This window comes from Solanum tuberosum, unplaced genomic scaffold (assembly GCF_000226075.1).
Source record: "Solanum tuberosum cultivar DM 1-3 516 R44 unplaced genomic scaffold, SolTub_3.0 scf00062, whole genome shotgun sequence".
In the NCBI taxonomy this organism is placed as follows: domain Eukaryota; kingdom Viridiplantae; phylum Streptophyta; class Magnoliopsida; order Solanales; family Solanaceae; genus Solanum; species Solanum tuberosum.
The window spans coordinates 193,444-221,038 of record NW_006238987.1 but is presented as its reverse complement, the minus strand read 5'-3'; the positions used below and the strand labels follow the sequence as shown (position 1 = coordinate 221,038).

General features: G+C 32.0%; 4 protein-coding genes across 4 annotated transcripts; 3 read left to right on the top strand and 1 right to left on the bottom strand.

Annotated features, from left to right (window-relative positions):
- The first annotated feature begins 5,387 nt into the window (after nucleotides 1-5,387).
- Nucleotides 5,388-7,454, top strand: LOC102605280 (two-component response regulator ARR5). Its single transcript, XM_006344933.2, has 5 exons — nucleotides 5,388-5,720; nucleotides 5,829-5,905; nucleotides 6,121-6,198; nucleotides 6,313-6,383; nucleotides 6,886-7,454. The coding sequence occupies exons 1-5, from the start codon at nucleotides 5,624-5,626 to the stop codon at nucleotides 7,169-7,171; spliced, it is 609 nt and encodes a 202-aa protein (XP_006344995.1). The 5' UTR covers nucleotides 5,388-5,623; the 3' UTR covers nucleotides 7,172-7,454.
- A 3,427-nt stretch (nucleotides 7,455-10,881) lies between these two features.
- Nucleotides 10,882-14,484, top strand: LOC102580270 (formin-like protein 8). The gene is made up of 2 exons (XM_006345118.2): nucleotides 10,882-12,584; nucleotides 12,681-14,484. Exons 1-2 carry the CDS (start codon nucleotides 11,593-11,595, stop codon nucleotides 13,954-13,956), a joined length of 2,268 nt encoding a protein of 755 aa, XP_006345180.1. The 5' UTR covers nucleotides 10,882-11,592; the 3' UTR covers nucleotides 13,957-14,484.
- Nucleotides 14,485-17,293: 2,809 nt separating this feature from the next.
- On the top strand, nucleotides 17,294-20,675 carry LOC102579938 (ubiquitin carboxyl-terminal hydrolase 25-like; the record flags this gene model as incomplete). The annotated part of the gene is made up of 1 exon (XM_015307661.1): nucleotides 17,294-20,675. A coding segment is annotated over one exon (939 nt), but the record flags the coding sequence as incomplete, so codon positions are not given.
- A 1,313-nt stretch (nucleotides 20,676-21,988) lies between these two features.
- On the bottom strand, nucleotides 21,989-23,796 carry LOC102604702 (uncharacterized). The gene is made up of 3 exons (XM_006344931.2): nucleotides 23,546-23,796; nucleotides 23,369-23,435; nucleotides 21,989-23,160 (listed from the first exon to the last, which is right to left on the bottom strand). Exons 1-3 carry the CDS (start codon nucleotides 23,621-23,623, stop codon nucleotides 22,259-22,261), a joined length of 1,047 nt encoding a protein of 348 aa, XP_006344993.1. The 5' UTR covers nucleotides 23,624-23,796; the 3' UTR covers nucleotides 21,989-22,258.
- Between the last annotated feature and the right edge of the window lie 3,799 nt (nucleotides 23,797-27,595).

The window sequence follows — 27,595 nt, the reverse complement described above, 5'->3', positions numbered from 1 at the left end:
ATTGGGGGAGAAAAAAATTACTATTAAGAAGATGATGTTGATTGGATGAGGGGATCTAACATTATCATTGCCTAACTCCCCAATCGTTGATTGCCACGTTTCAAAACTTGACAAGGACAATTTTAGAACCCACCAACTAGATAAAAGCGGGGGAAATTTAGACTATCATAATGGGCCAAACTAACTGTTCATTACAAAAACACGAGCCTAAAACATAATGGTCCAATAACAAAAACATGGACCGTAACTGTACTCTTAACTCTGATTGCTCATTGCAGTACGAAACGATCAAAAATAATTAAATTGAAAGTCGTTGGTTTTATCACGACTAACAAGTTAATTTAACAATTTCTAGTCGTGTTTTCTTCCATGACTCATAACCAAAAAATAAATTAATTAAATGGCCAAATAATTGTTTAGTCGAGCAGTCAGAAGAAATGGTTTGTCAATGGATTCAACCGATTTTCTGTTTTGAATCTGTGCAAATGGATTGTCCGTTTTGATATTTCCTCTTCACAAAATGATTCTTTTGGCTCCAGGATTTTCAAATAAACCACATTAGATGCACAAATAAGTTCTAAAAGATTCATTGAATTCGAAAATTGCTTAGCATTCACAAATAGATCATACCACCAAATAATATATATATATATCATACCATAAAGTAGTGTGATTCATTTTCCAGACAATTAAAGATCTAGGACAGTGAAAGAATTTATGTTCAACTATTTCTTGCGCCAAAAAAGATTTTGTTAGTTGATAACACGGTCGCACCACATAATAAGGGTGGACATGATATAGTATAGTATTGAAAATGTTGGTTTGTAATTTTTATTTTTGTCTTTTTAAAAAAAAAAAGATATTATAATACAAATTAAATTTAGTATATTTTGATATTTTACGATATAGTAAATCAATACTTATGATTTATTTGATTCTGACTTACGTATACTCTTAGTAATAGAAAATTATGACCTTGATTTTCTGAAAACGGCTCAATAGTATCATAAAAACACCATACACATGTTGTATTTTAAAGAAAGTAGAAATTATTTTTATTAATTTTATTTATATATATTTATTTTTTAAAAGTACAAACAATATCATTACTAAGCAATTACACATAAGTGACATTTATATCAAAATATAATAATCAAAATTTCAACGGCTAACTAGTTAGTTTTCTGCTAATCTACTTTAAATTTTTGTTAATATTATATATAAATTGTGTATATAATTATATATTTCATTAGCAAATTCAATATACTATTTTTATAAATATCAAATATCATATCATATGCCAAAAAAATAAATTAAAAAACATATCAATTATCAAGTATCATAATATTAAAATCACAATATCAAAAAGTTTAATTCAATAATTTGATATTTATCAAACCCTCTCTATAATTTGCTAAGTATCATGAAAATTATTTTTCTCACCCCATAAAAAAAGGAAATATAAAGAATAATTCTTATATTTGGGTTTCACATGATATCAATATCTCGTTCGATTAAAGTTGAATTCGCGTCAAGAAGTCCCACAACTCTTTCTAACACCGTATTCAAGAGGATTCAAATCAAAAACTTTAATAAAAAATTACTCCTATCTATTATTCCATCACAGCCTTGACAGGTTAATCCTTACACATTTATTTTCAAGTTTGAAGCATCGCTATCAATTTATGTGGAATAACAGCAACAAAAGTCGTAGAAGCAGTAACATTAATGTTGATTGGTCTTTTAACTTGCAATGTCAATCACCCTGCTGACAACAGAACCTAGCAAAATCGCAGGACTAGGAAAATACTGTTCTTTTTCCTTTTTTACCTTTATTTTTAATTTACGTTACACACTTTTTTTTAATCCATTTAGAAAAAAATATTACCTTTTTAAATTGAAAAACAATTCAACTTGTAATATTATTATGTTTTAATTGAAATAATTTATCATCAAACAAAAAATTATTTTATCTAATAATTTTATTTAATTAAAAAAACTTTGTGTAATATTAAAATGTACTTAGTTAGGAGTAAGTAAAAGGTGATTACTTTGTGAGTACGGAACGTGCAAAGGTGATTTACTTGGGATTCCGCGATTTTCAGGCGAATCTCAACAAATAGAATCCAAAGTTTACTTAATTAGAAAAAGGTCACTTTTCTGTTTAAGAGATTTGATGGATGATCAAAAAGATTTAGTTTGGCTGTCTAGTCTACTCCACTCCCCCATCCTATCTCTCCCTGCTACTTGGAGCTCATTTTCTTCTTTTTTTTATTCATATCATATCCTTTTCTTTTCAAATTTCTTCCGATCCTTCGATAACTGGTTAGAGTTATACATATGTTGATAGTATAGAAAATAAATATACATATTTTCTTTTTTTTAACAATTGTCATAAGATAAATGGTTAAATAACCGTGAAGGGTTATTAAAAAAGATGAATTATGAATAAAGTTATATACAAGATAAAGTGAAAGTGGTTATTATTTGAAAAAAGATAAGAAAAGCACAAGTATGAAATAATACAAACATGTGAAGAAGAGAATTTAAAAGGATTACGATACTGTATTAATTTAGAATCCAATTAAACTAATATTAAAAAGGATTACGATACTGTATTAATTGAAATTTGATCTGTTTGTTGGAGTATAGTAGCAATATTTTAGTACAAATAAGATTTCTTGGGAAAAGAGGAGATTGGAGGTAACTATTAAATCAATTTTTGAAGATTTTGGGTGCAAATATAGACTTTGTCCAAATACTGGAGGCGCCTTTATTCCTTTTTGGACGCCGCCTATTTGTCAAACACTTTCACTTTGACTTTTAGTCAACCGTTTGTGAATAAACACTTTTAAAAAAACAAATTATATCCTCGTCAACGAGGTAAAAGTTTACGTAATTGAGCTACTAAGATTTTCATATAAATATCGTACTCATATATCACCTCTTTCTAAAAACTACATTTAATTCTCTAACAAAGTCTACTAAAATAATTGTATATTGACCGAGCAGAATATTTAAAATTTGATTAGATTTAGATTCACGTGAAGTAGAGTCAATTTTTTAAGACAATACTATCAATGTGATTTTTCCCCCATGTTTGTATAGGTTAGCTAACTTCTTATTTTGCTGCTCTCTCCGTCCCATTTTATATGTCATATTTTTACTTTGCACTTGCATTAAGAAATGATGTAACTTTATCCTTCTACCATTATTTAATGTTTTCTTAAATCAATTTTATAATAAATGGTGAGTACATTTTCAAGATTAATTAACTAATCTATCAAGGGTAAAATATGGTAATTTATGCATAAATTTTATAAAATGACAAGTATTGTGGTCCAGCTATTTATAGAAAGGAATGACATATAAAATGGGACGTAGAGAGTACATTTTAAATTAAATTAAACTATTTAGGATTTTATCTTCCTGTCCAAAAAAAAGAATCGTTGATTCGATTCTGCTTGTCATCTTCCCTTTGGCAAAAAATGCATAATATTTTTTTAATGATTCATTAGAGCACAATGAACACCAAGTGGTAGGTTCAAACTTTGAATTGTTAATAATTCTCCAATAGTAGAATTAATATTTTTTAAAATGTATAGGAGCTTTGACAAAATCTGAGTATCTTTCCTTTGATTTGGTGGGTTGTGTTTGTTAAATAATCATTAAATTCATTGTTAAATTTTATCACTGTATGCCGTATAAATTTTCAAAACATGTTAATAAAGCAAATTGACCAATATCCAATAGGAAATCACCCAAACAACAAACCATACAAGTGGGAGACAATATAGTCGGCCAAAATTTTGACATGCACATGATATTTTAGCTGTGTCATAAATTTTGAATGAGATTTTAATAATTCGATATTCAAATTTTAAAAATGATGATTTAAAAAATTTGAAATTTGAAATTACCTCAAAATTTATGATCAAATAAAAGAGAAAATTATGTGTCTTTTATATGCATATTTATCACTAAACATGATTCATTGATAATATAGCATATATTAATATAAAATAACGTCAATCTACTTATATAATTTAATTAATGTCGTTTAATGCAAACGTTAGGTTTTATATACGTTTTTCCTTTAGTCCACCAGCTTCTTGCCGTTTCATGCATTATTACACACCCTTTCACCTTTCCAAATTCCAACCCTTCTTCCAATTTGCAGAATTAATTAATTAAGATTAAGAGTAATCACATTTGACTCAACTATTTTTTTTTTCAATAGAAAAATACAGTATCATTTAATATAGTATTCGATAGTTAAGTATTTACGTACATTTATCCTTCACTTGATTCTTATTATTTCTGAAGTTTCCAAATAAGAAGTTGAAATATACAAAATTCATAATTTTCTTAACATTATACCGTTAGTGGCCATTAATTGTACCAAATTGGAGATTAAAAGATATTTAAATTATCTTGTGGATCAAATTAACATTCATAAAGTAAAATTATATTCTTTGTTTTCCCCCTCAAATTTGAATAATTACAACGTGTTCCAATTTAAATTCACAATCTAATAGTTTTACTTTTATCTAACACTACTAATAATGTGAAATCATATAACTTCTTTCTGTTCCTATATTGCTTTTCAATTAATATACAACAATAATTTAATTTACCGTCAAATATTTATTAATATTTCATAAACCATATACATACATATATACCCATTTAAAAGGAAGATTTGGATGAACCATATTTAGATACTATGGAACACATCATGTCCATCATTAAACAGTAGATCAGAAATTTAGATATAATTTTTTATAAAAATTTAAATTTAGATTAATCAAAGTAAAAAATAAAAAAATATTACCCTGGCTTAAAATTTACTGTATTACTTTTATTGAGAAGAAGAAAATATACAGAGGGTCAAAGGAAGTGCCAACACAGGGGTCAAAGTTAGTGACCACAAACAGTGTTCATGGCACCTCTGTCCCACTAACAAGCACGACACTACCCACATTGGCTATTAGGAATATTTCTATAATTATATGTAGTTTCCGTTTTAATTTATGTGATATTTTAACTTATCATAATTTTTTTTTTTTGAGATGGATCATTCTATTCTAAAAGGATATATTTTATTAATATCGAATACATGAGGAGAATAATTTTATTAAGGACACATTGTATTCAATAGGCTCAATTTTCTTATTTTCAATATAATTTCTATTTTATAGTAGATTATACACTTACTTGCGTAGTCACTGATAAAGTTTGGTCGAAAACAATTAAAAAGAAAAATGTATCACACGAACTAACGAAGAGCACTTTAGAGAGAAGGTGAACAGTAAACAGTATGTTTTGTCTGGAGTAAAAAGCAAAACAGCCCCACCTCTCGATCGAAGTTAATAATAATAATAGCGTCAGATACGTAGGGGACAAGTGGGATAATGCGGTGTAGATTTTCTAAGATCTTTCAGTATCTCTTCTTCAGTCTCTAAAGTAGATTTCTTCCTTTACTATATCTATCTCCCCCACATGACCCAACTCAACTAATTGAAATCTCCTTTATTCCCTTTTATATATATTCCCTTTACTTCAATACAGAGCACCATTTGGAAACAGAGATATAAAAGACCCATTTTTGGTAATACAAGTGATGGAAATGGCACAAGAGTTGCATGTTCTGGCTGTTGATGATAGTCATGTTGATCGGAAAGTTATTGAGCGATTGTTGGAGATTTCTTGCTGTAAAGGTTGCTTCTTTTTTCTTGTTTTCTGTCAGTTGAAATAGATTCTGTTTTTTCTGTTTACTAGATGTTTGTTGAAATGTCTGTTAATGGGGTAGTTTTTTGCTTTTGCAGTTACGGCAGTGGAAAGTGGAACGAGGGCTTTGCAGTATTTGGGGTTGGATGGAGAGAAGAGTTCTATGGGGATCGATGTCAGTATAAACACTTTTCTGTTTAACTTGTTAAAAATGAGACCTTTTGGTTGCATGTTAAAGTTTTTATGGAAAATAGACAGATTGTGGTTTCTATTTATATTGCATGAGATGAAAATGTTTTCATCAAATCTTGATTAGCTAGAAATTCCTTTTCTTGATTTGATGGTTTTACTTTTGTGAGAGTATGTTGTAAAGGATTTTTTTGGTTTCAGGGTTTGAAGGTAAATCTGATACTGACGGACTATTCTATGCCTGGGATGACTGGCTATGAGCTTCTCAAAAAAATCAAGGTTAGTTGAGGATGGGATTTGTTTTGTTTCAATTCATTTCTCTTTTGGTCTATTTTTTTTTGTTGTAACTTGTCATCATTAACTGTGAATGACGCTTTCATTCTTGTTGAACAGGAATCATCGGTGTTGAGCAAGATACCCGTTGTTATTATGTCATCTGAGAAGATTTTACCTCGCATTGATAGGTATATCCTCTTTTGACCATCAATTGTTTTCTTCATTTGTACTGGTTTGTCCAAGACATGGTCCTGCATCGAATAGACAAACAAAATGTTACACTTCAATACATTGTAGAATCCTTTTGCCATAGGGCAGATTTAAGGCAGATTCAACTAAACTCATTGCTTTTGACTCGATCGATATGTACATAGGAAGAACATTTTGCACATGTGTTTTTGTGCAAGACTGGTACTAATCCTATTTACTATAATTCTTTAATCTGTATCTGCCTCTTAGAGTATTTGCCATATTGTACTCTTGTCTAAATGAGCTCTCTAGAATTGAGGACTATTGATTGAATTGAATTCTGAAAAAGTACTTGCGGAGCATACATTTGTAACCGTTCAAGTAACCATATGTTGCTTCATAAGTTGTATGTAATTGCCTTTTAGTTGATTATGGTATATATCTCGCAGTTACTGAATTTAAAGATGGTCATCTAATTGAATAGATGTTTTCTGTCTATAGATGTTTGGAGGAAGGTGCTGAAGAATTTCTCCTGAAGCCTGTTAAGCTGTCTGATGTTAAACGTCTCCGAGACTTCATCCTGAGAGGCGAGGGGGATGACAACAAAGAAACAGAGAATAATATCAAACAAGTATGTTCTAGAAAAAGAAAATTTCAAGACGATTCAACGACACAATCAATGCTATCTGCTGTAGTTACAGCCCATGACATTGAGTCGTCATCACCAGAATCTTCAGCATCATCAGAATCTCAACAGCCTTTGTCGAAGCAATCCAAGATTGGATAGCACAGGATAGAAGATATGACACAGATACATAATTTTTTGCTGTCTAATTGAGCTAGTAGTTGTTGCTGTTGTTTCCATTTTGCTAGCGTCACCTTGTGTTTACCTTCTTTTGTGAGTATACTTGTACATGTTTAGCTCACCATTTTGGACCCTTTTATGAGCTCTCTGTAGAAATAGATTGGAAGTCCAAATGATTTCTTGTTTTTTTTGTAATCAACGAGGATATTGACATTTTAGCGCTTTGACTCTGCTTTCATAGCAACCAAATCTTGTTCGTTGTCCACTTTTAAGTATGCATTTTGTTTGTTTTGTTACGTTTTAGGAGTCTACTAATTTCAATTTTTGCCACTCAAGGGTTGTTTGGTAGTGTATAAAAATAATATCCAATAGAGAGATTTAGTAATGCATGTATTAATTGTTCTTGTATTAGTTCTGCATAAATTCTTTCTTATGCATTGTTTGGTTTGGTGTATTAAAAATAGTACGCATTGTATAAAAATATTTATTTACAAAAGTATCCTTCACAATTATGATGAAAAAAAGATATAAAAGTACTTTTCAGGGGTAATTGTGTCTTCAATTATATTAATGCATGTATTAAATCATTTGCATTACTAATATCTAAAAATACATGGTTATTAGTAATATTCACTTCAATACACAATAGAGTGGTATATAACTAATCACGAAAATATGCACCAAAGAAGGGATTACTAATATATATAATTAATGCATGCATTATTTCTACTAATACACTCGACCAAACGACCCCTTATAGTCTCTTTTTCTGTTTTCTCCAATGTATAAAATATGTTCATAAAAAGTATTTTCAAAGACTGCCTTTTTTTTAAATAGTTAAAAGGTCGGATAGAAACTTCTTGGTAGGTGAAGTTTTAAATATGAAACTTAAACACTATTTTAAGTTGAATTTAGCATGGTTACATCGTTGCTATTAAGTAACTGATATCCCCTCCCTTCCATAGTGTACTTTTTCGTGTAGTTTCTTAAATATTTAAATTGAAACTTTAAAATATTGAATTAACCTAATCTATTATAGCATCAAAGATTTTAGTCACATTAACTCTCAAGAAGTAAAACATAACATCTAATAGTGAAGTTAATTTGCAGTTCAAAAAACTACTTGTACTTTGTATATTATACTCTTTGGCTTGCTTTCTTGCTTTAATATTCCAAGCGAATTCGACGTAATTTCCGAACTTAAAAAGTTAACTCATATTATATTGACGTAATGTAATTAATTCATATTTATATTGCAGAGGAAGTATTGTGTTGTATTACTTCAAGTGCGATGCTAAATTTGCAAATATTTAACTATGGAAACTGTAGTCGTTTAGGTAACAATTAATAAACTTTAGGCTATAACCTATAGGGGAATAAAAGAAGAAGAAAATTAATAATTAGTAGAATATAAGGATTTAGTGGTGTTCGGCTGAACAACGGAGCTGCACACCTACTGCTCTAAATAACATTAATTAAAATTTTGAAAAAGGAAAAATGTGGTCCTATGGACTATTAACTCTTACATTGCTCGATAATACAATATAATTATTATTACGTTTAGTCCCCCTAAAACAATAGAATTATTACCAATTAATAAGAATTATTTTTCTCTCTCTCCGTAGGAACCAATAAATCAGCACCACATATTTAATTAAAATTCCACATAAACCATCTCATAATCTCATTAAGTGGAGCAACATTATTTTAAACGTAAAGGGCAATTGGGATATAATAGATGAAAAAAGGTATTTTTAACCTGAAAATTCACGTTAAGAGCAATTTGAATCTAATAGGTAAGTAAACGAAGTATACATGTAAGTCATCATCAATATATTAGAGACATTTTTTTAAAATCTTTTCAATTAAAAGATTGGAACTATAACCGCTAAGTTGTAAACTCTAATAGAAAATCTCTGTTTACTATGGATCAGGGCCGTCTTAACCCCTAGTCCACTAAAGTCATCGCTTGGGGTCCCATATATTTTGAGTTCCCCATTTTTAAAAATAATTACTTATGTATGTTATTTTTTCAAAAAAAATTATATGTACTGTGAGTGCTATAATTTCTACTAAGGAAATTGCATATGAGATGAATATAACCTCAGTTTAGTAAAAAAATAATTTGATGAAAATATGAATAACGAAATCATAAAGTCCATTGAAGAAACTTTTAGAGTTGATTATTTTATATATGTAGAGAAGATTAAACTATTTTTTCATTTCAAAATAGATTTGAAACAATTGAAGCATATGAAAATGTTTTTGATTTCTTATTTAGTGGTAAATATTGAGATTTCTAGGTGATGAGAATTTTAAAAAATATTGTGTTAACTTTGAATTTTCTTTAACACGTAATAGTTATTCTGATATTGATGGTTTAGATTTATTTTTTGAATTAAGAGTGTTAAGAGAAATAACACAAGTAGAAGATAATGATCTAATGAAAATACTCAATCAAATAAAAAGACTTGATTATTTTTCAAATACACATATCACTTATAGAATAATGTTAACCGTTGCATCACCCGAAAGAAGTTTTTTTGAAATTAAAATTGATTGAATCTTCTTTACGATCAACAATGTCTCAACTCTGAAGAGAGATTGAATGAATTAGCTATTATCATTTGAAAAGGAATTATTAAAACAAATTGATTATAAACAATACTTAATGATTTCGCATCTAAAATAGCTAGAAAAGTACATTTAAATAAAAGTATATATGATAAAAAATATATATTAAGACCCCTCTCTTTAGTTTCGCTTTAGGCTGTTGAGTCGGCCCTGCTATGGCTCCTTGAAATTGATTTGAAATTTTTTCAAAATATAGTCCATCGTTTATGTCAAATGTACCAAAACGTCATTTAATTCAGTAGTCTTAAACATGCTAATTTATGAAGAGTCGACAAAAAAAAAATGGATTAAAAAGAAAATAGGACAAACAAATTAATATGGGGTTCTTCCTCTGTCCAAATTTATATGATACATTTTGAATTGACACGAAATTTAAGAAAATTAGAAAAACACTTAAAACTTATCATCTAAATTAAGTATAGATATTTATGTAGCTAAAAATCATTTTATTAAAAATAAAATTGGTATTTAAAAATTAAATTATCACTGAATATAAAAATATGTCATTTTTTTAAACTAGAAAAAAACCAAGTCATAAAAATTAGAACATGAAGATTACTAGAGTATTCTGTTTGAAACTAATAAATTGAGTATTTAATGAAGTGTAACGTACCTTTCCTCTTTCATCTACGATGGTGGAGGAATATTTAGGTCATTTTGGTAGTGGTCCAAAATTTTGAAATTGATTAGTGTCTACAAATATGGCCTCCTCATGCCAACTATTATGTCAAATTAATAAACACCTACATAGAGTAGTTAGAAAAATGTAAAAAAAACAACTTAAACTGCCCAAAAATAACTCAAGAAATACTTTACAACGGCACAAGTTCAAAAAAAAAAGAGAGGGGTCGAAACATTGTTGTCACTTGCCCGCTGACAATTAATTACCTTTAAGTTGGTTTTCCCTCTCGAAATATATCTCAATTTGAAATCCGATTAATGTCAAAATTATACAATGATGACAACTAATTGGATAAAATAAAGAAGAAAACGACATTTTCCTTATAAAAAGGGAATAACATCATCATCTTCTATTTGTTTGTTGAAAATGTAATATCACATTGACACAGATGTCCTCTTTTACAATAGAAGAGTATATGACTAGGTAAAACTTTTCTTATACCAACCACCGTCTGACTACAACACACAAAATACAAAAATTTCAAAGTTGCCAAAACTTACACAGTTCCACTAAACCCCCAAGGCTAGCTTTCTTGATTTTTAGACTTGTTCAATCCGCCTGAATTTGGCGTTGGAGGGTTAATGACTCGCTCATTTATAACAAATTCAATTCATATAAAAGTTGGGTTGATATATAACTCAACCCATTTCAGCTTTGGATGAGTCAATTACTCGCCCATTTTGACCCATCTCATTTCAGCAGCCCTAGTAACCTTTGGGCAAGTCAATTATTCGTCCATTTGTTAGTTTAGCCCATTTTGATCTCCCATTTAACACCTCTGCAGCTAGACAAAAAACAATAATGTCATTTCTACCAAAGGACTTGCAAGGTTTAAAGACAGCCAACTAACAGCAACAACCTACTTTGAAACTGTCAAGCAGCCAAAGATGATAACAAAATGAATATGTCATTGTAAAATATAAACAAGAAGAAACTCTTTCCTTCACTTTGATCAGAAAATGGTCCAACCAAGAATTCATTCCAACAGTTCTTTTCTACTTCTTTCCTCTGTCAACAGCAGCTTGATTGATCTTATGTATACCAGTTCTTTCACTGATTAGTTTTATCTACTCACTTTTTGGCTGTAATGAATACACCAGGGCCACCTCCAACAAATTCTTCTCAGAATCAGGTAGTTCTGAAGGCTGTTATAGCTGCAGTTGTATCTACTTTGGTAGTTGCTGGCATACTATTTTATTTCTTCTATAGATATTATGTAATTCGTCGATGGAAGAAAAACAAGTTGAGTTCAAGTTTTCGTAGAGAAATGCCTCATCAAGAATTCCAGCAAACTGGGGCTTTAAAAGGGTTGATAGTTGATGAAAACGGGCTTGATGTTATATATTTGAGAAGATTCGAAGGTAGCCAACTAGGAAGTTGTTTTTCTAAGATTTGGGTGAATCATATGGATGAGGATGAGGATGAGGATGAGGAGGAAGAGAAGAGGATTGATAGCGGACAAGAGCAACCAGTTTCAAGTGATCACATTCAAGAAATGCCTTTACTGCAAAATTGTAGCAATGTAGGTAGCTATGAGAATAAAGAGGCAGTTACTGCATCACAACAAACAACTAACTCACTCTTTGCAGCAAGCAGATCTTCAAAACAGCCATCAACCTCATTACAGTTTCAACAAAAGGAAATCATTCCGCCTCAGCCAGAAACACCGTCTCAACTAGCACTTGTCTCGAGTCAAAATCCGCCTCAGCCACCTATACCTCCACCAGCTCCACCACCTCCTCCGCCTCAGCTACCAATACCTCCACCAGCACCACCACCTCCTCCGCCTCCCCTTCCAATGAAGAGGATTGCCAAAGCACCAACACCACCTAATGCAGGAAAGATAAAATCGTCTCCACCACCCCCACCAAAGGGTGGTGGTTTAAGTTCATTGATAAAACCACCTATTGCACCAAGAGGGAAAGGGAGCAGGAAAGATAAAGCAGAAGCTCAAAACGAAGAGAAGTCAAACGAAAACGGTGAAACTCAAGTCAAATTGAGGCCACTGCACTGGGATAAAGTCGTTGCTAATGCTGATCATTCTATGGTCTGGGATGAAATCAACAATGGATCTTTCCGGTAAGTGCACCTTGGCATGTAAAATTGTGTCCCTGTAGTGCAGTTAGCGCCTATTTTGAGTCCAACTAATAAACTGCATTTGTATGCACATTTCAGATTTGAAGATGACCTGATGGAAGTTCTTTTTGGATACAATGTCACTTCCAATAGAACCCCTGAAGGAAATAGGGCGACAACAAGCTCAGGCACTTCTAAGTTGGCTCGACCAACTCAAATGTTTATCCTCGATCCTAGGAAGTCACAGAACACAGCAATTGTGCTAAAGTCTCTTTCAGTCTCTCGCAAAGAAATTCTTGATGCCCTGACGGAGGGCCAAGGACTCAGTGTTGACACTCTAGAAAAACTAACCAAGATTCGCCCAACTGAAGAAGAAACGTCAAAAATCCTTCAATTTGATGGTAACACAAGAAAACTTGCTGACGCGGAGTCTTTCCTCTACCAAATGCTGAAAGCTGTTCCTTCTGCATTTAAACGTTTCAACGCGATGCTTTTCAGATCAAACTATGATCCAGAAATTCTTAACCTCAAGGAGAATCTGCAAACAATTGAGCTGGGTTGTAAGGAATTGAGAACAAGTAGAATTTTCATAAGACTTCTGGAAGCGATTCTTAAGGCTGGCAATCGGATGAATGCAGGAACGGCTAGAGGAAATGCTCAGGGATTCAACCTTAGTGCTTTACAAAAACTATCATATGTGAAAAGCAATGATGGAAAGACTACTCTGCTTCATTTTGTAGTCGAACAAGTCATCTGTTCTGAAGGTAAACGTTGCCTTATCAATAAAGGTCACAAGGATGATTCCGATAGAAAAACGGAAAAAGTAGAGAAAGATACTGAGCACCTAACACTAGGTTTACCAGTATTGCAAGGATTAAGTTCCGAATTCTCTAATGTAAAGAAAGCAGCTACCATAGACTACGATAGTTTCATCAATACATGTTCCACTCTTACAACACGGGTAAATGACGTTCAGCAGCTCATAACGTGTTGTGGAATTGCTGAAAAGGATCAATTTGTAAAAGAGACTAAAGGTTTTCTAGAGGAATGTGAAGAGGAACTCAAGGTGATCAGAGAAGAACAAACAAGAGTCATGGAACTTGTCAAGAGAACGACAGAGTATTACCAAGCAGGAACTTCGAAGGAAAAAGGCACACAGTCACTTCAGTTGTTTGCATTTGTGAAAGACTTTCTCGACATGGTTGACAAGGTGTGTGTTGATATCACAAAGAAAGTACAGAAGAAGAGTGCAGCAACTGTAGAGTCATCACCACCACCCCGATCACCAAGACCAATAACTCCTGTGAGGTTCCATAACTTGAGAACATACTTTACACCAGAAATAGTAAGTAGTGAATCTGAGAATGATTTCTGATGGAACTTCATTACTCATATTACTTCACTTTTAGAAGAGTAGATTGTCAAAAACTATTACTACTAAACTTGCCATTTATTCATATTTGGAATATCACATTAATATACCGGTCTACCTGCTCCTTCCCAGAAAGAGAATAAACAATCTTACTTCAGGCAGGTAGAGGCACTTTGTTGTTCAGGCACTAGGATCAGGTAAAGAGCAATGTTCTCTACAATGATTCTTCTCAACTTGAGGAGTGACTCTAGAGCTTCAGGGACACTGAAGAAGACTAGAATTTCAGACTTCATCAAGGGTGTGTTCGGTATGAAGGAAAACATTATCTAGAGAAGTTTTTCCAATTTTCCCATGTTCGGTTGGTCAAATAATTTCTCAAAAATAACTTCCCTAATGAAGGTAAATAACCCACTTATTTTCCAGAATACATTTTCCTCCATACCAAACACACCCCAGAAGTCGTATGAAGAATGAATGTTTCTTAAAGGTCCCCATGGATACTCAAACTGAAGGCATACTGCAGATCCTTCAATTACTTGTTAACTAACCCATCCCAGGCACAACCGGTTCTCCAGCAAAATCTAGAAAAAACAAATAAAACTTAAAAATAGGAATACGAGACAAAAACATCAAAGTAAGCATATCCTACATATCGTCCAGCACACTCGAAGCTGGTGGCTGACGACCAATCCCAGCTTGTTTAAAAGTGTTTTTTGCAATGATTTTCTTCAACCAAACATTCCTTTTTTCAATTTCTTTTACTAAAATTACAAAAAAGGAGTTTAACCTAATTTTCAAAATAAATGCCATTTTAAAGGGAAAACATACTTCCACCCATTTCAATTTACATGTCACTTTTTGTTTATTATATCAATATTTTATTGGAATTCTGCACTTGCCTTCGTTGAGACCCCTAATATTCCGAAATGATTAGACATGGTCAAAATATCATGGGAATGACACCCAGAAATGATTATTAATTGTTTAAAGTCTCATGAGACTAACATCTTGATGGTAATGACGCTAGTAATAAGTTATGGCGCTTTGCCAATACTATGTATATACTTCAGATACAGAACAGGAAAACAAAAATATGAAATCAACCAAAAAACCAGAATGCCAACAAAGATATAGATGTCAACAAAAACACTCACCATAAAATACATACAGATGCTAGTATATACTCCTTCCGTTTCAATTTGTTTGCCTGGTTTTGACTTGACATGAAGTTTAAGAAATGAAGATTTTAAATCTTGTAATCTTAAACTAAAGTAAGTGTAGAATGTACCTAAATATCCTATAATCTTGTGGTTTTCAACATGTCACGGCCTCAAAGGGAAAGTTCAAAATAAAAGAGTTACCAAAACAGGAAAGAGGCATTCTTTTTTAAAACGGCCTAAAAAAAAGACAAATACAATAAATTGAAACGGATGGAGTAAGGGGGCTCTGCATATGCAACCATTCAACCTCTCTCTTGTCTGTTTTTCTTCTCTGAAATTGAGAGAAAGATATAAGCAGAACAACAACACAGCATGTGATGAGAAGACGCATCTAAAATAAACTCACCTGCCAGTTATCAAGAAATTACAGTCCATTAGGTTAACAACAAAAAGCAGTCTAGCTAACAAAGTTTGGGGGTTGGGGACATAAATAGTCCAGCCGACTTTTGGATCTCTAGAAATGGCAGAAAGAATGCTTTTAGTCCATCCACTACTCTATTAACACAAGATTTTTCAAAGAAAATGAATCTGATTTGTACTGTTAGACCTTGAATACTATGTACTGCACTCTCTTAAATCTTTGTTCCAGTTGAAAAATGTAGGTACAGATGACAGTTATCCTGGCAGAAGGATAGAAGTAGCAATCGTAAATTCGTAATCCATAAAATATCAATCATTGTTTACAAGTATAGCTCCACAAGTCTGCATGGGCAGAATAAGTAGACAGTTCTCAAGGAATATCCACATGGTGAGGCAGTTAACAGACTTATAACGCAACCAGAGATGGATACGGACATAGAGGAAAAGAGTACAGATTCAAAAAAGAAATACAGTTTTCCTTTAGGGCAGATACATGGATGATCTTTTTAATCACAATAACTTCTACAATGTTCAGAATGAATCTCCACTGCAAGTTACCAGATCAAGAATGACACAGAGAAACTGATTTATAGAGTGATTATTTTTTCCAAAAGAAAAAATATAAAAAGCTTCTGATAGCATGTCCAGAAAAGGTAAACTAGAACGACTTATATCTGGCAGAAAGTTGTTCATAAAAAACAACTACTGTGCCTCAATTCCAATCAAGTTGAGTTCGGCTATATAAATCCTCACGGACCATGTTGTTCCATTTAAAGTTCTCCCAAACCAATATCACTTGCACAAAAAAAAAAAGAAGTTAAAAAACTTTAAAAAATTTCATAGATGGAGAGAAAATGGTTTATGGAGGATGAAAAACACAAGAAGCTTGTTATAGCAAGTCTAAAGGCATATATTAAGCAATCAACTGGAAATTTATTCTTTTGGGGCTAGATTTGGCAATTACTTGGGTCTGTTACACTTAAAGAATCTTTAGACCTATGAGATGTATTCAGACATCTAGACCCAATTTTGCATAAAATGTAATGATAAATAAAGATGTAACACATTGAATAAAAATAGCATGGCTAAAATGGAAGTGTTAAAAAGATGCTAAGCAATAAGAAAATACAATATGAGATAAATGACAGGCTGAACAGTTGTGAGACCAACTATGGGAGTAAATAACTATAGGTAAAAATGTGAATGTTAAGATGAATGATCACGTCCGACAAATGGCAGAGGGTAACATGGTTTGACTGAGCCCTTGTAAACCTCCACACACATTAGAAATGAATGTAATAAATGGAAATGAGGTAGAACAAAACTTACTCAAAGGGAAGTCTCAAGGTATCTCCAATCTCTTATAAGTAATAAAACTATGCAAACTTAACTAACAGCAGAACACAAAGAAAGCAAATGCCATATATAAGCAAAATATGGCAGAAAGGTGGTGTCAACAGCATTACTGGGGAAGAACTGTCTGTCTAGCCAGACCTTCAAGAGTCTCAACTTTTTCTTCATTCTTTATTCCTTACTTGGTATTGTAAAAGATGATAGTAGTTAGATGATACAGGCAATCATAGTTTTATGCTTAGTTGCGCGGACTCTTCACTTTTGATGCTGCACCCGTCTCGGATTCTTCAAAAATACACTACTTTTGGTGAATCCGACACGCACCTGTTGGCATTTTTGAAGAGTCCGAGCAACAAAGGTTTTATGTTACCCAATTGTTAGTGTTTTGATTTTGGTTGGCTGTTTAACAGGATGCTGTGGGTCGTTGGTACTGCTGTAATGATTCTCACGTTTCTCCTAAAATCTTGCAAGAAGTGTTGTCGGAGAAGGTGTACATCCTTTTCTTCTCTCGTACCAAACAGAGGTCACCACCCACCAAGACATGTTTATCAATTAATGGGTCAAAATCCAATCACTCCAATGGCTTGGCTAAATCCAAAATCTTGACCAGTGACTTAGCAAAAGCAGAAAACGAAAAGCAAGTTTTAGGCCACCCCTCCGAGAAAGAAAATGTAATGACGTCTAAGGTCAGTAAAGTGCATTCGAGCCCAGTGAGAGAGTTGGGCATATTTGAAAGATCTTCCTTCAAGAGACCTACCTCTGGTAATATCAAAATGGTTTTTCATTCAAAAGAGTCTGGCAATAGAACTGGTGATGTGAGAGCATCAGTTCTTACAGAGAAAGAGATTACATCATTACCAGACAGGAATGGTGTTAGCAAAAGTTGTGGTAATGGCCAAATGACAAGATCACATGCCTTAACAAATGGAAATGGAAATGAAAAACTTCCAATTGTAGCAACCAGCCCTGTAGCAGATGGTCCCCTTAAAGATTATGGTGGAAGTAATGGAAAGGCTGCAGGAAAGGATTCATACCACAAAGAGGTGACTAGATCATCATCTTTAGCAAATGGAAATGGCAAAATCCAAAGTGTTGCAACGGATACCTCGAGGGGAAGTCTGCATAGAAATAATGGGGAGAATAGTGAAAGCCTGGCAGCAATAACTTCTGCATACAGGGATACATCCAATGGCCATGTTGAATCGTCTTCTATCTCAGGTTCAAAGAGAAAATTATCAGATCAATGCATCCTGCTTGAGTATGATGCTCAGTCTCGTGCAAAGGTGGAAGAATTGAAAAAAGAGTATGCTACTCTATCTTTGATTACCTGTATACCTTTGCCTTAGTATTATTATAACACAATGACAGAAGTTTTGAATTCATTATACATGTCCTTGCATTTGCTAGAACTTGAGATTATGTGGTTTGAAAATGCTAGGGGATGTCATGAAGGAAAGCAGAGCAACATACAAAGATTTAAGCCTAACTGTTTAGCTCTGTATTATTTTTGGTGTAAACAAGTAGTCTTAGATAGCTCAGAAGTAATCAGCACAACTATAGACTGGCTGTAACTTGGTAGGTATAGGAGCCTATGTAACTACAACACTTTTGGAGGGGAACTACACTTTTGAGGTAGTATACCTGTGGATAAATATAGACTAACTGTTACTTTTATCAAAAAAAAATATATAAGCAAAATCAATTAGTTGAAATAAGACTAGTTGTGATGTTGTCATACTTACATCAAATCTGGTGCTGGTGGAGACTTGCCATGATAAGTATAAGAGTAGAGAAGCTCAAGATTTAATACCTCTAGTTCGTCTTGAGAGACACATTATTTTAGTATGAAATGAAATAAGCCCAACAGAGGAATGGATATGAGTAATTCATATAACCGACCCAATTATTTTGGTATTAAGATGCAGTTGATTGATTGATGAGATCCATTATTGATAAGCTTCCTGTCGTTCTCCTTGTAAAAAAACACCATTCTAAGCTAAATAGGTAGTAGTTGTTACATCTCCATTTTCCTCTCGTGAACGAGTAAAAAAAAAATTTGGAAAAAAGTAGTCCTAAATGAGGATAAGATCAAACATATATTTCTTTGATAATTTTTCATCTAAGACATGGATAAACAAAAAGTTGGACGGGAGGTTAGACTGCCTTCTAGGAGAGAAATACACTGTTAATACCAGAAAGAGGATCCTCCAGTTTACAAGACAGAATATTTGATGCAACTTTAGTTATAACTCATACCTCCGACTACCTTTGAGAATGACTCCAGCCTTAAGGACGTGCTGCCAATGGACAAAATAACTACACACTCAAAATATTCCTCACAAGCAACCAATGAGCACGAAGTCAAATAAATTAGATTGCGACTCAGAAAATACAAATTGGTGCAGATCAAGAAAGTTCAATGAAATCCAGCCGCATTAAGCATTTTGAAATCCTTGGAAAGATGTTTGAAGTAGCATTAATCTTTTCATCCTATGTCTATCCAAGGAAACTAAATAAAGTTTAGCTATAGGCTTGACTTATTAAATGAATCTTCGTTTTCCAGACGAAGATGTCAAATGAATCTTTGTTAATATATAAAAAGGTTGACTTGACAAGATTGGCTTTATTACTTTGAATCTTCTTTCCTACAATCTCAGATAACAAGAAAGCCAAATTTGACCAAAAATACGTCATCAGAAGGTGTCATTTAGCTTTACCCACTCCTTACATGATCTTATGGCGAGAACAGCACCCATTGAAACAATCATTAGAGCCCCTCTACTTGACTTGTAATGGCTATGTTTAGAAGCAGATGGGAAAGAAACATAATGCTCTGGAAGCCCACAACCCTTGTAAAAATTGAATGTGCAATATCATTATAGAACCGTCAGACAGCCAAAATGGACACCAGATGAGGAAGAGGTTAGCAACATTAGAACTGAACACATTTAAAATGATCTATGAATAAGTAAGACCACTCCACTTAATGAACCTCAACTTACAAGATTTCTCCCAAAAGCACAAAAGAAGTCTAGGATTTCCCAAGAGAACCTAAACTAACACGATACAGACAAAAGATTATCAACCTATAGTTACTAAACGAAAAGCCCCAAAATATGCCAAGGATAAATTTGGATGTCACTATAAATTAGGTGAAAAGAAGACTACTAAAGGCAACAGACCTGCTCAAGAGCCTTGTAGTTAGCAAATGCCAGTTTGTTTCTCATCATTTATTCATATTCACTGGATAGGAGGGGTGAAAAGAATTTCTAATACAATATATAGCTCCAAAATACACACAACATTCCTCTAATTTGTACTAGGAGTTTTCTGCTGCTTCAAAACGCTCTCCTGTTCCTTTATAGCAGTGGGAAAGGTGGTTTTAGTTTTTTTGGCACATGTATAGATGCCAAGCATTTCAAACATCTCATTAGATAATGTTGAACGCCACTCTGATGATTACTAATAGCTTCATACTAGCATCATAGGCAATTTTTGGAAGCAAAATAATAAGAGATATAAGACAGGCAGCTTGTTATGTGGTTAATTACATTAAAGGGCTTTTAGACCTGATTCAAAGTTCATAGACAAATAAAAATGAGCAGCAATATAGAGATACAGACGGCCTAAGTCAGAAATCTACAGATACACATTTGAAAGCCTAATTATCGCTGTTGACTCCAGAAAGTTTCACATCCATCCAGGACTGCTCCATTGACCCAAAAAATTAACTATGTTGCTCAAATAAATCTAAAGAGAAGGATTTGCAATATTTCAGTAAATCCCAACAACATTCTCCTTACCTGTACAATGTATCACCAACACTCTTAAGATATAAAAAAAAAAAAAAAAAAAAAAAAAAAAAAAAAAAAAAAAAAAAAAAAAAAAAAATCATTTCCTCTCCATTGAAATGGGTACCATACTGGGATACAATTACAAATCTTAATTTCATCAAAAAAATAAATACAAATGTTAACAATATTCAGGAAGTACTAAAAATATTTGATAAAGGAATAAAAGAAGAGAGGTATACAGTTAAATGTGATGACCAGTCACGTCATCATGCCACATAAGTTGTAAGTGCCACATGACACAAAGTTGCCCATGCGGAGGGCTTACACGGGAAGAAGGTTAGTTCTTAGGGGAAGGTTCTAGAGATATGTGGAGAAATCCCTTGAAAGACTTAAGAATCCCATGGATTTACATGGAAGGTCCTTGGAATATTCTAGTTGTGTAGATTCTAGAAAGCCAGAAAGGGGAGTTATTTGTATATATGTAAGGACTTGTTTAATAATTATTATTTACATATTAGCTCCCAAGTTAGTAGTATACATAGAGGGGCATCCATTTGTAAAATCATCAAGCAAAAATCAATCAAAATTCTCTAAACAATTCTTCCTAACAATCTTCTTGTGTTCTTTCTTCTATTCTCTTAGCGATTCCTAGAATTTAGGCTGATTTGGCATAGTTTCTTCTATTCTCTTAGCGATTCCTAGATTCTTAGGCTGATTAGCAAGAACATGAGCAAATTATCAAGTGACGCACGTGTGCTTAGTAAAAGACTAAGGACATGACATAAAAGTCTGAAACTAAGGGTTTCAACTGCTTTAGAGAAAGCAAGTTCCGAAATAAAGAGAGCAAAAACGAAAAGAAAAGAACAAAAACTGAAAATACTTTTCTCCCAACAATCCCTAGTTCAAGATTGGCGTTTTTATAAATAGTTGCCATGACAAATAACCATGCAAAGAAGCCTATAACCTCTCTCAGTATTTCTCCCAATTTATTTACTATGCTTTTCTTAATTATTTATAAATGCAACACATCGGATTTTTGCTAAGAATGATTCCTTATGAAATGGTAAATATATCTATCCACTTTTGTTATTTAATTGATGGTAAACGATTATATATATTTGTTATTCTCAAAAGTTCAAGCATTTATACTAGAGCACAAGGAAAGGGAAGATTTGGAATACTAGTAGCAGAATACTTTCTCATTCTTTATCTGCCAAAAGTTTAAGCATTTCTTAATAACCTTGGTAATTTCAAATTGCTACTTCATTATTTACACATATTAATAATAATCAAATAGAAGGGTGATAGAATTACAAGCACAATATATTTAACTTCAATACCACCTTATTTATTCACATAATGAGTGTTCTACATCAGCACAAGCACCACATCTATAATGCAAAAGATCATAAAGAAACCAGAACATTCCCCTGAGCTTCCAAAATCACATTCTATACCAACATCTATAGCTATGGGTTGGTTATCTTGACTCACAGTCTGCTAAGAATTAAAACACTCACAATGTCATGCAGAGACAGAAAAGGACCCAACATACACATCCATGGAAACAGAATCTTCCTAGGACCTTGATATCATGCTACAGGAACGAGCCAATCGAATCGTCAGTCTGCCTCCATCAATGGTTGCCTCTCGCTCAACTGCCTCCTGGTTATACTGTTTCCTGCACCCTGGACAACGCCCATCTTCCTCGAGAATCTTCTTGTGACAAAAGAGGCAAAGCCTGAATCCGCACGAACAAGGGAGAAAACTCGTGTCTGTATAATCCAAATCTTCACAGCATATAGGACACAATGTGGGTGTGGCTAAAGTTTTACATCCCCATACAGAGTCCCTCCTACAATGCCGCTCAGAATTCATTGGGAAACTATGCTGCTTCGACAAATTTGGCAGACCCGACGGACGGAATGTATCATCGGGTCTCCATGCCTGGCAACTGAGAGGAGGTCTAGGTGTCAATCCTCTGTCATTACACTCCTGCTTTGATCTATCAATCCCTGAACCCTGCCTTTCAGAAACCTCTTGCCTAGAACTCATATGTGCCATATTCTCATTCCTCTCAAAATGTGAATCCAAGCTGGGATTTTGCTGCTCCTGTTTTTTATCAGTGGCAGCCAGAGCATCGGCAACAGCCTCCCAATCATCCAAGCAATCATCCTCTGCTTCTTCATCTTCCTCGCTCACACTCCCTGAACAACATCCACCACTGCTACTGCTGCTACTACTGCCTCTACTGCTTCCTGTGAAATTAGTCCCTGAATCATTTCCTCCCAAAACACTACTGGTGTGGCTTGTAGGTGAATCAAAATCACTGTAGTGGTTTAAGGACCCTTCATTGTCCTCTTCACCTATTGGCTTTATCTGCAACTTCTCAATCAATCGTTCCCTCTCATTCGCAACATTCTTCGCTGAACCATGAGTTCCTCCAGTGTTTGGTTCCTCCTTCAAACCTTTGTTCTTCACTATACAAAACCCCAATCGCCAAGATTTAAGAAATATAGACATAAGAAATTCAATTTAATAATCACATATACTCAGAGACGCAATCATGCAATTAAAGCAAGAACAAAATTGAAAAGGGGAAGAAATTTCACGAAAAGGCAGATTACATATACATGCAAAACCATTGAGAAACTGATAAAAAAGAAGAAGAAGGAAATCTTATGCTACCTTGTGAAAGGTACTGCTCGCGTCGAGCATCAAGCTTGGACTGCTTCAACTTCGCCGACCGATTAGCCTGAATTCGTAGAACAAATCTCAGAAATACAACTCAATCGTAAAGAAAACTACCAATACAGTATAAAAAAAAGCAATTGAAAACACAAACTAATATGCGACAAAATTTACCCTTTTTTTCTTGGCAAAATCTTTGGGGTTAGAGGAAGCAATAGGGATCGAAACTTTGGGGATTGAATCGGAAACCATTGTTGATGAGTGAAATTGGATCAAAAACCCTAAAATTGATGAGATGAATATCTCAAGAATTTAGAGAGAGAAAGCAATTGGGTGATTTAGATATGGAGAGAGAAAACCAATGGTGAGGGAAAGAGAAACGGATAACGGAAACTTCTGCTCTGCTTCGCTCGGATCTTTTTTCGACTGAGAAACCAAACGTTTTGCACTCAATGCCTATATATATACTATTTTTTGTTCCGTAATTGCCCCTCAATTCAACCCAAATTTCCGCATACACTCTATCTCTTGAGTATTATAAAACGAAAAATTAATACACTATCTCTTTTTACGTGACATTGTTTATTTTAAAATTAAATTATTTCAAATTATAATAAAATATATATTTTTGATATAAATTAAAAGGTAAAATATGTCACATAAAATGGAACGAGAGATTAGAAGTTAGGGGTGAAAAATTACAGGGATAATCCTTACCTAAGGCAGGGAAAAAGCCACGACGCCGTTTGGCTAAGTTCTAGTCTTCTAGAATTGGTAGTTCCATAATTTGTGGGTGAGATTATTTTGGTATCTTATTCTTTAGCTAAGGGAAATTAACTCGAGTCCCAAGCATTAAAACTTAATTTTTACATTTTTTGGTAAGTGGTATTTTAGCAGGTTATTTAAAAGACTACAGAAAATATAATAGGCGTAAATGTAATTAGTTATTAAAAAACAGAAATAAGCGACGAATAAAATTTATAATTAAACGACGAAATATCATAGTTAATTTTATTTAGGGGTGAATTATTAAGATATTTGAGATTTTTAAATTTTTTTTTTCGCTGATATAACATAGGAATGAAAATTAGTACTAACAAAAATGATAAAAGGTAAACCCAAAAGATTACTAATTCATTAGTTTCTTGTTTACTTATCTTTTGTTTTTCATTAATGCGGTTGTGCTTATCTTCTACTTATATCAAAATCAGATACTGAGAAAGTATGATGTTGATTAATTTTTTAGTTGTTACAAATATAGTGTATATCTAAATGCTAATAGAGAAAAGTTAAATCACATGATCGATATCGATCTAAAATGATTAAATTATGTTAAAATTATTTTTTTATATGTTTTCGTTTGTCATAAAGCACATACTTAAATTAGAGTGAAGCTATTCACTAACTATTTGGCAAAAAAAAAAAATTAATTAAGATATAGCATATGCAAAAATACAATTATTCAAGATAATCGTAATTAAGACAGTATATATATTACTAAACCAAGAAACTTCATATTAATTCCGATTTACCAAGAGTAACATGGTTCAAGTAAAACTCCATTTTTTGAGTAAATAGATTACTTCTTATTAATATTCTTACTCTTACTTTCTTTTGGTTCCACCTTATCTTGTACTAGTGAAAGTGTCTGCGCTTCGTGCGGCTATATAAAATATTTATAAGATAACAATATGTAAAATTTATATTTATATTTGTATCGGATATATAAGATAATATTGCTATTTCTCTTCATCTGCGATATGATGCATTTTTTCATCCTTTTTTAAACATATAAAATAGAATTTCTCTTTGCATCTTTTTAAGTGCAAACTATTCATATGTACATAGTAGAACAAAATATTCATCGTGGTGAAGTAAATGGAATAAGAGGTAATATTTTGAAATAACAATATATTGTATTATGTTGAAAATATTTTGTATGTTTTAATTTCCTCTATCTTTTGTAGGAGTACTAATTTTCTATACAAATTCTAATTTTGTAAAAAATAAATTGATTTTTTTTGTGTCTTTATTATTACATTTGTTTATTATAATTTTTTAAACACTAATTAAATATTTATAAGAATTATGAAAAATGAAACATACAAAAGTTATTAATAATATTTAAGATTAGAAGTTGCAAGTAAGATGAAGAGACATGAGTTATAAATAATTTAAATGTACAATTTTATTAGACATTAAATGCATTAATAATTATGCATTGATTTTATTTTGTAAAATAAATAAATAAAAATAAAGGATGAAAATACAAAAAAATGAACAAAAAATATAATAATCGGTGACTGCATAAATATTATAAATACATTTCAAACGAAAAAGAATAGCGACGAAAATAGATTGTTACATACGAAAAAAATGGCATCATGAAATTAATATTTTATCAATTACTTTTTGCAAGTATAATAAAAATGAAACTCCTATTCATCATAAAAAAAAAAATTGTTGTTGAAATGGGATAATTATATTAATTGTGCTTCATAAAAAAAAGTAGAATACTAAAGGACCAAATGATAAGCATTGACAATACATGTAACAAATTATTTATACAAACATAATTTTAATTCTTTTTAGCAAAAGTAGCTAAGTAACTAATACGAATCAAAGTAATAAAAAAAAATTAGCAAAAATAATCTCTAATTATGTTTTTTTCCTCTCTTCTATCATCTTCCTTTGTAAGTAGATCTGTCATCATATTTTGCTCCATATGTCAAATTCTTCACCATATGGTATCAATTGAATAAAAAAAGTTATATGAATAACTAAAATATCATATACCAATTAAAAAATTATTATATTAAAAGAAAGAAGAAATTTAAACCATATGTAATATATCTATATATTATTTTTTCAATAGTACTAACAATACTAAATAATATTCATCTCTTGTCTAACAAATATTATAATCAAATTATATTATATCCCAAAAATGACTATTAGAAAGAACAATTGCATACTAACATTCATTATTATTAAGTTTTTTTTTTATCATACTTGGTTAGTGAATGATAATACTTACATAAATAAAATATTAAGAAAGCATGTCCAAGTAAATAAAAATAAAAAGAAAGACTTGAGAATGAAATATATCATACCTTCATGTACTTCTTTTTTGTTACATATTAGTTAATTTACAAAAAAATAAAATATGACGAAGAAGAGAAATGATAATATTGAATGTGAATGAAACTAAATATGAATTTATATAGGCAAAATAGAGGAAATGAAAAAATAAATACTTGAGAATGAAATGAAATATTTCTTACCTTGATCATGGGCTTCTTTTTTGTTACTTGTTAATTCATTCACAAACCAATATGAAGAAGAAGAGAAAGGATAATCTAATTAAATATGAATTTATAGGCAAAAATAAAGGAATACCATAAGACATTATAAACTTACAAATTTAAGTTTGGAGGTTATGGACATAAAAACTATGGGAGTTATGAATATTATTAAAAGTAAAAATTAAAGAGGTGTATAAGACATGGATAATAAATTCTAATGAATAAATTAACTAATAAAAAGAAAAATACTTAAGATATAAAATAATATTTTCATTTTATGGTTAGAAGTGAGGCAAACAAATTAAAAAAGAATGTGAAGAGTTTTTATGGTAAATGTTCCTCCATCAATTATATATTTATTTGTAATAAATTAAGTAATTTACTTTAATAATATAATAATTAATTTAAATAAGAAAAAATGTCAAAAAAGGGAGAAAAAAGATAAATACAAATGGAGGCTATAGAGAGGTGCCACATCACCTTGCATATGTTTCTCCTTTATTATATATATATAGATGGGTGGACTTTTCTTTTATTATCAATATAAAAATAAAATAAATATAAATAAAAACATTTGGGCAATATATAAGATATTCTCTAAGTCAACCTGTCTTTGTTGGAAAACTATATGCACAATGGCATATCAGAATTATACTGCTTACATAGAATAATAGATAACTATTACGTTTATGCTAGAACACATACAATCATCCTAGAACACATAATTTTTTTGAAATTTAATTCAAAAATTACCTTTTGAAGCGTGAGTAGATATCTCTAAGCGAATCCACAAGTTAGACAGACCATCAAACAAATCCGCGAGTTAGACAACAATTCCATACACAAGTTAGTCAATGGTTCTATGATCTTCTGCGATGATCCCAAGTTCATATCTGAACTCTCTTAATACTTGGGTGGA